The sequence below is a fragment of the Macrosteles quadrilineatus genome, unplaced genomic scaffold (genome assembly GCF_028750875.1).
Source record: "Macrosteles quadrilineatus isolate MER2022 unplaced genomic scaffold, UCM_ALF_1.0 Scaffold_5__1_contigs__length_97177068, whole genome shotgun sequence".
In the NCBI taxonomy this organism is placed as follows: Eukaryota; Metazoa; Arthropoda; class Insecta; order Hemiptera; family Cicadellidae; genus Macrosteles; species Macrosteles quadrilineatus.
In genome coordinates this window covers 50067573-50080737 of record NW_026542598.1, presented here as the reverse complement: position 1 = coordinate 50080737, position 13165 = coordinate 50067573, and the positions used below count along the sequence as shown (strand labels likewise).

The 13165-nt window shown below is 35.9% G+C and overlaps 1 protein-coding gene across 1 annotated transcript in view; it reads left to right on the top strand.

Moving 5' to 3' along the window:
- LOC128994437 (kinetochore protein NDC80 homolog) overlaps window positions 1-13165 on the top strand; it is a 29352-nt gene that overhangs the window by 5323 nt on the left and 10864 nt on the right. Inside the window, exons 5-12 of the mRNA XM_054419007.1 lie at window positions 1614-1731; window positions 2385-2604; window positions 4650-4822; window positions 5608-5698; window positions 6873-6991; window positions 7577-7709; window positions 8532-8737; window positions 9594-9809. Coding sequence (XP_054274982.1) covers window positions 1614-1731; window positions 2385-2604; window positions 4650-4822; window positions 5608-5698; window positions 6873-6991; window positions 7577-7709; window positions 8532-8737; window positions 9594-9809 — 1276 coding nt within the window. The remainder of the gene's footprint in view (window positions 1-1613; window positions 1732-2384; window positions 2605-4649; window positions 4823-5607; window positions 5699-6872; window positions 6992-7576; window positions 7710-8531; window positions 8738-9593; window positions 9810-13165) is intronic.

Genomic DNA, 13165 nt, shown 5'->3' with positions numbered 1-13165 from the left:
CTAGTTTTTTAACAGAGTGAATACTTTGGTTAAAAAATCCAATCAGACTAACACCAGACAAAGTGAAGAGTCAGTGAAAACTTTAACTGAAAATAACTCACCCTGGAACATTCCTTATAATTGAGGTTTTAATAAAAGTAAAAACAAATTAGATATTTAATTTTTATCAATATAATTGAAAAAGCTCAAATTGTAATGATTAAAAACCAGCTTAAATCCTAGTTCATGAGTTATTCAATCACCCTCACAAGATCTTGCATTTGTAGTTTTATGCAAAGTTCAATAAAAATTGATCTCATTATTTTTATCATTTTTACCCATGAAACATCAATTTTCCCAATTTATCTTGAATGTTAAAATAGAGCTTAAAAAATAAATAATTTAGTAAGATAAAAGAGAAAATTCAAAAAAAATTTTAGGCCAAACTTTAAATTTCCCATGTTATTTTGAAAAGAATAAGTAAACTTTTGTAGTTTGATTGTTTATGGATATATTTAGATCTTGGTAAATTTATTTACCTTATATTCTACTGAGCCGTGAGCCGATAACATTTTACTAAAAAAACACACTTTATTATCTACTCTGTAGCACTAAACATAAGTACTCGTTAAACCTCATATGTTTAAAGGAGACATTTAATTTAGAATCCAATCAGGCAAAACTGATTTTTTATGGATGGAAAGAATTGAGTTTTTTATCCGGACGGGACACGATGGGATTTTTATTTCCTTCTCAATTTTTGGGTCGTGTGCATAAAAATGGGTTGTTTTAAAAGTCCTGAATATTGCAGTTACCAAAAAGACACTCTCTCGGCGCAATAGTCTAAATGACTCGCGATAACGGAGTGATCGTCGGTATGACTTGCGGTCACGGTGTCATCGTCGGTATGACTCATGGTCACAGCGTGATCGTCGGTATGACTTGTGGTCACGGTGTAATGGTGGTAATGACTTGTGGCCATGGCGTGATTGCCGTAATGACTCGCGGTCACATCCCGATCATTGTAATGACTCGTAGTCATGGCGTGATCGTCGAAATGACTCGCGGTCAAGCCCGATCATTGTAATGACTCGCAGTCTCGGCGTGATCTTCGAAATGACTCGCAGTCATGGTGTGATTGTCGTAATGACTCGCGGTAACTGTGCGATCATTGTAATGACTCGCAGTCTCGGCATGATCTTCGAAATGACTCGCAGTCACGGCGTGATCGTCGTAATGACTCGCGGTCACAGCCGATCATTGTAATGACTTGCAGTCACGGCATGATTGTCGAAATGACTCGCGGTCACGACATGATTGTCGAAATGACTCGCGGTCACGGCATGATTGTCGTAATGACTTATGGTCACTGCGCGATCGGCGAAATGCCTTCGCCTCCTGCGTTTGCGGAACTATCGTGAACATCTCTCGCTATAGTGGCGCAAAATCGCCGTCTATCGGTTAAAAACCAGTCCCAAAAAATTTCCGAATCAAATGTAATCCTGTCCCGAAAATCGTGAATACTATTTTCCAGTAAAATTTCCCGAAATTTCGGGAACCATCCCTAGAATTTTGCTTAGTTAGCAGGTCTGCTGCGGCGGGGGTATTTTACTTCTTACACACTTTATTTGCAGAAGTCAAATGGTCAGTACCGATTCGGCCAGAAGAATGAGTAGTTTTGGAGGAGGTGGAAAACGCAAGGATACAAGACCAATCGCAGAAAAGTCTTTCCAGCAAGCTGCACAAGCTAAGGTAAGATGGCGCCTTTCAATTTTTTGTAACCATAGTGTTGACGTGAAACGGTGTTTTAACAACTTTTAAATCACCAACCAGCCAAATTTCAAAGGTTAATAAAAAATTCTAGTTTTAAGTCGCTTGAGAGGTTTTTTGAAACATTGATATTGATTGATAGAGTAAAGAATAATTTTTACTATACTCTAGCCAATTGTTTTTCAAATTAATTCAGGCTAGACCTGGAGGTTGTGGCATTATCACTTTTTTATTTATTTATTCACTAAACGGTTATAAACCAATACAGTGAAAGTACATTGTTATGCATGCTTAACAGTAACAAAGCAACTATATAGATCAAGAGTAAATATATGTGGACGGCTGTTCTAATGTTGACGTTGAGCTAATCCATTAGTGATTAGTGGGATTTGAATCGGAACCTGAAGTCACGTTCTCTACCACTAGACCAGTTCACTCACCAATGTCGAGAACAATATAAGCAAAGACATAATAGAGTAAGTTCTTTTTTTTTAGACCTACATTATTAAAATAGGTAGAAATGAAGATTTTTGTTTTAGTTTCCAATTCAATCTCAAAGAATTACATCCTTAAGGCCTACATCCATAAGAATTAAAAAAGAACCAGGTCAAATCTCAATGTTTTGTTTTATCCAGGTGCAAGAGTACTTTGATCGGCATGCATCTGACGTTATTGGACCTGGAAACAGCATTCGTCCAATGAACACTAAGCTGTTTGTGGATATGATCAATCACCTTCTGCAGAATTTGGATTCAAAAATTGTCATATCAAAATCAAACTACTTAGAAGAAATACCATTAAATTTGAGGAAGTTGGGTTATCGTTCCAAAGTGGACAGATCCTGGCTTATGACTGGTACAGTGATCAGTTATCTATTTTTGTTAATATAAATTACTGCTTACCAGTTTTTGTCGTCTTTAAGTCTTTACTTTCATCTCTTGTTTTTTTTACTTTGAGTATCCCTACTATCTCTCAAAGATAGTTCTGAGTTTGAAACACTAGATTTCTCCTGCAATTGTGGCAAAGTCGTGAACAAAGCAAAATCTCCTATGGTTACGAAAAAATCATTGTATCAGACAATTGTGCCGACAGTGCATTTTTGAATGTGCAAACTTCTCAGAAGCTTTCAGCAATTGGGGTAATATTGCATGAATTGAAGCTTAACTCTGCTCAATTTTCTGATTCTTCGCTCAATCACTCAAGCTTATAATATGCTAGGCTTGACTTGGTTCAAATATTGAGCTGCTTACATACATTAAGTTAAAAAAAAAAACAGTTCAGCAATTAAAATTTAAATTTTATGTCTACTATTGGTTTCTGATATGCTATATAAAAATCTGTGGTACGTTGTCTCTCATTTCCATGTAATACTATCATGGAAGTGGCATGCTAGTTTATGGATGTCTTTCTAAAGTTTGGCAAATTTATTTTAGTCTAGGCTTGTAATGTGGCTTGTAATTTGTCAGAACAACACTGGTGTGTGTTCCTTAAATTAGCTAACCAAATTTCTCATTGAGCCAATGAGATTTATACTAAGCGCGAATTAAATCTTACTAATATTATAAATGTGAAAGTTTGTGTGTTTGTTTGTTTGTTTGTTTGAAGTTCAATCACGCATAAACCACTGGACAGATTGGGCTGAAATTTGGCATTATGATAGCTCACATTCCCGATTAACATATAGGCATATTCTTATCTCAAAAATCCTCTCGGGCTCCACCCCAGTGGCTCTGTAATTCCCCATGTTAACCTTATTAGTATTCATATTTAAATGGAATTAAAGAATTTAGTCAGCTGTTTCAACTAAAAAAGTTGGTTCTATGATATACAAAAGCATTAAAAAGTTATAAGATTTACCTACAGGGTGCAGCACAAATTTTTTTGCATTTAAGTAAATAGCTAATTTGAACTACAGCAAGGAAACACTCTGATATTCAATGAGAACTGTCAAAGTGGAATGGATGGCACTCACAGTTATGTTCAAGTTTTTAATGTCATGAAAAATTTAGATTTTTTGTGAATTTTTTAAAATTTATTTTTCTTTATTGTTTAGGTGAAGTGGTAGAACATAATGCTATGGTAGATGTGTAATACCATAGTATAGTATACCGTAAATTCAAAGAAGCAAATTTTATCAAACTTTGTCCTCCCCCATTGCAAACGCAAAGCTTGAGTATAACTGCAATAAGCATTTTTAACTTATAAGCCAACCCCGTACGAAGGACGGGTACTCTGCTAGTGTTTTATAAATATACAAATGACTGTAGCTGTTACGGCTATAAGTATAGATCGGGCCAATGACGTCATTTGTTTATGTTTATGACCCACACCGTTTCTTTTCAATTCGTGATTTTTACTAACTTAAAATAACAAAACTGAAAGGACAGCTTATTGTGAGCCATCGTATCCAATAGTATTAGTCAAATAAAATACTATAGAGAGGACAAGAGTTTTTATGGAAGCACACAATATGGGAGAGACTCATTTTACCTAACTGAAATAGAGTTTGGTACAGCTGCCCCTATATCAATTAAAATGTACCTAATTTGTAAAATATGTTTTAAAAATAAACTCAATAACTGTAAACTAGCTTAGTCTTTGGGTTTTCTGCAACGGTGTTGTTTCTATATTATTCCAGACTTAAAATACTGTTTAATATAGCTTTCAACAAACACTGGCTGACCTAAAATCAATAAATACCGTAAAGTTAATAAACAGTGCCTATGTGTTGCTAATTAAATGTGTGTCTTTTTAAGCAGCATTGTTGATATGCATATTCTTTTGTTTTCCCAAGTAGCCTATTAAAAGAATTAAACCGTTTATGAAGATAATTTAGATTGATATTGGAAAATTTAAAATTCTTTGAACTGTAACTTTATTCATATTATCTATTGTTGTAGTGAATACACCACACTCTTGGCAGCATGTGATTGCGGTCTTGTGTTGGCTCGTGGACTTGAAAGAGGTCATGGATCTGACTGATCCGTTTGAAATGATCTACCCGAACGTTGTTGAAGACGAAACTGAAGAAAAAGAGGACGAGGAAGAAGATGAAATTGTCATTGATAAAGATGTAATGCTTAACAATTAATACACCTCATCTACTGTAACTTTAAAAATATCTAAAAAAAAACTTTTGTTGTACTTTTTTTAGTTTTGTTACTTTTGTTTTTGTACTTTTGTTGCCAAAGTATCTATATAGTGTGTGAGGACGGACAGTTTCCAGTACAAGCTTGATAAAATATCTTCTCTGCTTGAATAGCTTTTATACTCTGGATTTGTATTTTTCTATAAATTACAAATGTTTTCATCCCCATACAGTAAACTACCACTTCTTCTTAAAATATTCATTTCATGTTTGGACTTATTTTTCATGGAATTTAACATCAAATTTAGTAACTTAAATCACTTTATTGTATATTTAACTTGAAATTAATTACAATTTTGAGGCATCATACAACAGGTGTTATATTTCTAGTTAGTAAAGGGATTTATGACGGTGGTGAGTGTACATTCAAGGGTTGGGTCCCTCGCAGGTATGGCTGAGCTCCAGCTGCTCTCCTTGAGCAGTGTTTGATTTTGATTCTTAAAATCATTACAAATGCCTGCATAAGAGTAAAACATTATTATTAATCTACTGTATTTAAATATAAGACATTTTTATGGAGATGATAACATTGTTAAACAGGCTACCAGTGGTATAAAGTAATTTGTCTTTGTTTTACAATCGTTCTTCTTTTGGACGAATTAGACTGTCTATTAAATTTAAAAAAGACTGAACATCTATCAAAATACTTTGGATTAAATATAGTCGATAACTGGTGTCATATGTATGGTATTAATAGCAATAAATTTCAGATGGTTCTCCATCTCAAGAGGTCGTATCAAATGAGGAAATGTGATGAAGACCGGTTAGCTTTGATGGATGAAGAATTTATTGAAAAACAAAGTGAGTACACTTAACAATTATAATTTCAAAAAATAATACAGCACATTTGAATTATTTCATGGATTGTTTGTCTGAAAAGTTGTTAGTTTTTTCAGTTGCAAGCTAAGAAACTAGTACGTATACCCCCGCCGCAGCAAACCTGCAGACTATGCAAATTTCTATTTGTCGGATTGAATTTTCACCAAAGTATCCCCCTAAAAATGTCATATTTATTCCTTATTTTCTAGAGAATAGCATTAGTTTTTTGATTTTTTGAAGTGCTTAGGTTTGCTGCTACGAGGACGGTTATAAGAGTTTTTGACCAAATGTTGATAGTGATAATATGAAATAAATAAATTTGATATATGTTCATAATCATAAACAATATATGTCAAGTGTCGAGGATGTCAAGTGTCAAGGATGTTATTTGCCATTTTTAGATTATCTGTTAAATTGAATTATGAGGTTCATTTCCGGTCAAATGTCATTCCACGCATAGTTTTTCTTGTTTTTGTTTTTATAGTCAGAAATACTTTCATTCCACAGCACTTGCTGTTCTCTGTACAAACTAATAATATTGTCATCTCCCCATTCCATCTCAATAAGTAGATTTTCCATCACTTACAACTCGCACGATACGAGACAAGTCACAACAAACACGAGGTAGCTAGTAGCAGCGTAGAAGTCTAGACAGGGTTAATAACACTGAGGCGAGACACAGCATATTGCGAGTGATCACGTGGAGGTGGCAGCGTTGGGGATGGCGGAGAAATGTTTCCGTTTCGTGTTTCAACGGCTCATAGTGACAGAAACTAGTGTTGCAAACAAAGAGTTTGCAACTCCCTTTGATCTTTACCGCCTTCAAGTGGAAACAAAAATTTCTGTTGCAAACACTGAAAAACTGTTTGCAACAGCGAAATGTTTCGTCTAAAAATGCGCGTTTTTAGAGGTGTTTGCAATTTCTGTTTGCAACTCGTGTTTCAAACTCCGATGTAAACGCGGCTTCAGGGGGACTCAAAACTAAGTACTGTAGTAGTATATTTACTAAAATTAAATAAGTTCCGGGACTACTAGGTCTTGCCATGAGACCTACAGTAATAGCTTATTCCCTATATGGGAAATCCGCTAATATTAATGTTGATTTCAGTTCAGTTTGCATTATGCTCTAGGAACTAATAAAGGTTTTTGTTTTCAGTTATAGACTTAAAATGTACAGAAGAAGATTTTGACACACTACAAAGGCAACTTGATCTAATCAAAGAAGAAGTAGAAAGTGAAAACCAGAGAAAAGCACTTGTCATAGATGAATTGCAGGTAAGCCTAGACTAGTGTTGTAGAACAAACAAAACTTTGCTCTCAAATCCTACATAGATTTTCGGTTGTAGCCGCTTACAAAAAAAAAAAAATGTAAATTGATGTACTCTTAATAAGAATTTTTATTTTTTTTTATAAAGAGTGTTTAAACCTAAAAGAAGACAATAGATTTCAAAGAGAAATAACCTTTCACAGAGTTTGTAAAAAAATACCTTTAAAAATCAGTATATAGGCCTAGTAAAAATATTATTGGGGTACCCTTCAAAATGTGTGCTTATGAGTTATTAATAATTTTTCAAACTTTTGTACAATTAGTAAAAGTTGTTCACTTTTAGAAATATATGAAATGCATACAAAGATAAGAAAATATTACTCAATTCATTGGTGTTAAACTGGGAACTCTTAAAACTAATAACTCAAACAAACACCAGAATTAAAGGAATTAAAACTCATGTAGACTGCACATAGACGTAAGCTACCAAAGAGTGTTTCTTTGGTAGCTTACTTGGTTCATATTACTAATTGACAATTTTATATTCGCTTTGTGTACATACTGTCTGTTTCAACCCAGCAATTTTTTTATAGAAAATCAAGGAGAAAGAAAAGGCTGTAATTGAGGACAGTGAATCAATGAAAGAATATATTGAAAAATCAAAAGCTTTTGTTGAGAGTGTTGAAGTAAAAATGGCAACAACAGATAAAGAAATAACTGTAAAAAGTAAGTATATTATTAATTAATGTCGACTCTTTTCTATAGTTAATTATTAGCTGCAGTTAGTTGAAAAATTTGATGACAATTTGATATCAAATTTTGTAGGCTATGATTATGAATGAGAAGCTAATACATAAAGCATTTTATTGTCAGTATATTTATATTTCACATGTTTTATTCCAGGTTTCCCAATCAACTAGGACTAAACTTAATAGTTTGTTTTAGCTTTAAGTAATTCCTATGTAGAGATAGTGTTAGAAAAATTTAATCTGGCTAAGGAAGGTTTAGAAGTTTTAAGTTGAACAGCTTTAATGTGAATATGTTAGCATTATTTGCCACCATTATAAATGCTGACATTAGTTAAGTTTACCAATACAGTAGTTTTTTTTTTTTTTTAAAGAGGTTGGCGGCCTCTTTTAACCTTGCATTTGCCCGTCCACATAGACTACAGATCTGTGCGTGGAACGTATCCAGCAAAGCAAGGGGTGATCCGGTACAGTACAAAGGTGAACTGTACTGATAAAAGTTTGTGGCAGTGACCAGGATCCGAACCCACGACACTTCTGCCTTGGGCCCTAAGTCCGTGACGCTACCAACTGAGCCACCGACTCACCAAACATAGTTGCTTTCACAAGTATTTTTCAGAAGGAAAACAATCACATTTCAATAATGCTTACTGACTGGTCGCCATTTTAATTAAAACTAAAAGTATTAAGACTCATCTGCATGAAATATTTAACTTATTATACCATCAGTGCATTTCTTATTTAGAAATAATGCTTCAACTGACTAGGTTAGTGAATTAAAAAAAAATGACCTGTTATTTAGGAGCTGCGTTGGAAAAGAAAAAAGAGGAGTTGCAAAAAATCCAGGATAAGGTTAACACTCAGCAAATATCTCGTGATGAAATAGATCAGTTCAATGTGGAGAAAAATAACCTGCAGCGAATGATTAAGTTTTATGAAAGTACCATAAGAGAATACCAAAATTCTACTTTTGCCGTAGACATGAAACTAGCAGAGGATCAAAAGAGGGTAAGTTATAAAAATCAATCTATTAGTCTTATACTAATTTGGCATGAAATGAGTCCAGGCAGTGAGATCGCCAGATTACTAGAGTGGAGTCATGTAAAATCTATCATAAATGAACACGGAAAAACTAAAACTGTCCTAATTACTGTTCCATCTTAAAATCACGTAGCAATCAAATTTCTGCCTATCAAACCATGTCCAAACCTATAGGATTTAAATAATTTATAACTAGTGAGGAGTTGTAAACGTAATGAGAAATTAAGTATTGCTTTTCAAAAAGATTTTCATTTTCTGTGTTCTACTCTAGGCAAATTTTAGCATCCTTTTTATTAATGAATTATAACTTCAACCAATCAAATAGCCTTCCAATGTCTTCAATGTCATGATTTTTGGGAGTTGTGTAAAAATTATTTCTCTTTTTATCAACCGTTTTTTAGAAACACTCATAAGTTGAAAAATGTTACATAAATTTTTGATAAATGGTCGGTCCACTTAGTTAATTAATTTCAACAAGTAACTTAAACAACATTACATAAAAGAAGGCAGAATTTGCATTAACTGTTAATGGATGCTAGTTCTTAGATGCCCCATCACACTAACCGGGAAAAAAAGCTGAACACTGAACTTATAAGATGGAAAATAATAAATACGTGTTTAGATAGATCTCATAATGATTGCTCGGTCCAAACCGATCACCAATTGCCGTTCTTAATTTTATTATCTTTATGAATATGAATAAAACAAAAACATTACTGTAAATGTACTTTAAAGTACAATCAGACATTTTTATTTACAATAGAAATTGAGTTGTTAACAATATTTCTGTCTAACTCTGTTTACCACTTGTTTGATTTCACAGCTTGAAAAATTAGTTTTGGAATATAACAAACTAGTTGCTGAAACAAATGTCCTGGAACCACAATTGAAAAACTGTGAGATCAAACTGCAGCTATTGACTGATGTTAGTGTGCTTGAAACAATTGATTCACAATTGAAAACACTGAAGGATAAGTATAAATCTGCAATAAACGAACTCGAGTCACAGAAACAAGATTGTGAAACCATTTTAAAATTGGTAAGTTAGTATATTAATAAATTTGTTTAGTCATCATAGTGGACGGTTAGTTAATAAATTGTTTCATATTAAAACCATAGTCTAACCAACACAAGTAGACTTCTCATCCCATTGTAAATTTTGAAGCACGTTTTTCGTGTCTAGTTCATGTACTGTGACACTGGGCGCTAGTGTCGACGAAATTTTGTTTCATTATTTTATGGTTAATTTCTTGATTTGTGCTTTACTGTTTGGTTATATAACTAGGGGACAAGTTATTGTTTATGATTAGATCATATTATTTGGTTAAACATTTTTAAATGACTGTAACAACGGGAAACAAATTGTAACCAAAACACGACCTCTACATAAACCGTACAGAACTAACAATAAAATTTTCTTCAGCCAGGGGTGCGCCCACAAGGGGGGGCTGTGGCGCAGACTGCGTCATTGAAATTCTTGGGGGGGGGGGGTGCAAAAAATTCAAATGGGTGGGTGGCTAAAGTTAGTTGCAACAGTGTTCAACGTGACGACAATCAAAAATATATTACGAAATTTCCAGATAGAAAGTCGATTAATTAATGACAATAGTTATATTATTTAATTCAATTAGTTAAAATAGAATTTTAGGATAGTTTAGGATTTGTGTGGGAAGTTATTATTCAAGATTAGCAAGACGTGAGATCTAAGAGGGAGGGCACGGAATGGCTCAACTGCTGTGATAGATAAAGATAACGCGTGGTACAGACACGTCCAGCTACACCACGACTCAGCACAGAACACTTTGTTGACATAAAGCTCGTTAAAATACAATCAAGTAGCAGGCTACAATACTTTACACTATTGTGTAGATACTCGATTACCTGAGTTAATAAAGAGGGGGGGGGGGGGTAATAAAAAATACGGTTAATCCAATATAGTATAAAAACAGATGAAAAACCCATTAAAACGCTGTAACCAGCCATTAACGTCACGATTTGCATTTTTATAAACAAAATTCAATATTGCACAATCATTATTATTGTGCAATAATGACATTTTAAATTATTTATCTTGGTGGTTCAGTTATACGAACGGCAACGTTTAAAATTATAGCTAACTCAAACTCAACTAATAACTAGCCAAACACTGCATTGCTATAAGTAACGTAAATATTAAACCTTAGAAAGTGTTATAACTTATAAGCTACTACTGCTCATGATATACAGATAGGCTACCGGTAGGTGCTGTATCACAACATAGTAGGGATGGACGAGATTGAATTTTTAGTTCGGGACGGGACGGGACGGGATTTTTATTTCCTTCCCGATTTTCGGGACGGGACGGGACGGGATTTTTTTCTGTGCATAAAAAGAAAGTCTTGAGTCTTGCAGTTACCAAAAAAAGGCACACAAAATCAATCTTTACCGTTTGTGGCACTGATCTATAAAAACCAAAAAATGGGTAACAATCTTTCAGGTACCTGTAGAAACTTGTGACTCGCGGTCGAAAGGACTCGCGGTCACGGTGCGATCGTCGGTATGACTCACGGTCACGGCGCGATCGTCAGTATGACTCACGGTCACGGCGCGATCGTCGGTATGACTCCGCGGTCACGGGGTGATCGTCGGTATGATTCCGCGGTCACGCCGCGATCGTCAGAATGACTCACGGTCACGGCGCGATCGTCGGTATGTCTCCGCGGTCCCGGCGTGATCGTCGGTATGACTCCGCGGTCACGGCGCGATCGTCGGTATGACTCACGGTCACGGCGCGATCGTCGGTATGTCTCCGCGGTCACGGCGTGATCGTCGGTATGACTCCGTGGTCACGGCACGATCGTCGGTATGTCTCTGCGGTCACGGCGTGATCGTCGGTATGACTCCGCGGTCACGGCGCGATCGTCGGTATGACTCACGGTCACGGCGCGATCGTCGGTATGTCTCTGCGGTCACGGCGTGATTGTCGGTATGACTCCGCGGTCACGGCGCGATCGTCGGTATGACTCACGGTCACGGCGCGATCGTCGGTATGACTCCGCGGTCACGGGGTCATCGTCGGTATGACTCCGCGGTCACGGCGCGATCGTCGGTATGACTCCGCGGTCACGGCGCGATCGTCGGTATGTCTCCGCGGTCACGGCGTGATCGTCGGTATGACTCCGCGGTCACGGCGCAATCGTCGAAACGACTTCGTCTCCTGCGTTCGCGGACCTATCGCTCGCAATAGCGGCGTCATCGGCACTCGCGAAGCGGCAAAATCGCCGGCAATCGGACCAAATCCCGTCCCGAAAAATTCCCGAATCAAATGCAATCCCGTCCCGATAATCGGGAAGATTTTTTTCCCGAAAAATTCCCGAAATTTCGGGACCCGTCCATCCCTACAACATAGGAATTGATAGATAAGTAATAAAGTGTAAAATTATATTTAGAGATAATAAAAACACTCTTAAAAAAAGAATGTAACGAGAACAATCTTGTTATTCTTTTTCTTTGTTCTTCTGTTCTTTATTAGGTTTCTCTTCAATTCATTCACAAATTCAACAAGTCGCCATATTTAGGCCTACTCCATTGCCCAATCACAGCCTTACTAAAGCTACCATGGTTACTAATCACAGTTTACTAAGCATTATATCGTCATCATTCCCCAGCTGTTGTATCTGAAATCTGCTGTAACATAGCGCACAGCAGACACAAGTGTAAAACGGAGCAGACGATTGTTGGCGTAAACGTTGTTTCCATTTCATTTTCATCGTTGGAGCTGTGATGTTTCCAAAGGGAGGGAGAGGGGGTCGTTATATCAAGAAATGAAATGAAATGCTTTATTGTCGTTAAAACTGAGTACAAAGTTCATGACAATCGTCAAAAGAAAAAGAAAAACAAAACAATCAAGATGGCAACTAAAATAACTAAAACTAAAACTCAACCAAAGTACTCTTCATGTTTATACAGGCAAGCCTGGGTTAGAGTAGTTTTTAAAAAAGAGAAAGACGCTGACAATTTGTTAAGCAGAGGTTACGAACGCTATATAGATATTCTGGCAATAAAACATTCCTTTAATTGAGGTGACTTAAAAAACTCTAATTTTATTTAGGCCTATATAGAAAGATAAGTTTTCCAGTCCTGTAAAACACTGATTCACGGTCTTTTTCCGGTAATCAAAATTCAAGTACAACTTGATACACACAGAATCTCCGGTTCCCGACCTGGATGATGGCTGGTATTTAATTGAATTTACAGTACCGGTAGCATATTATATTAGTAACCGTGATAAATCAAACCCGTTATGTAAGCCAAAGCCACACGGTTATTAATCTCAATTGGTTTTGGATTTGCTTACAAAAGTGGTCGGAAATGGTTACACACGTGATCGGAAATGGTTAGGGCCTACACAGTATT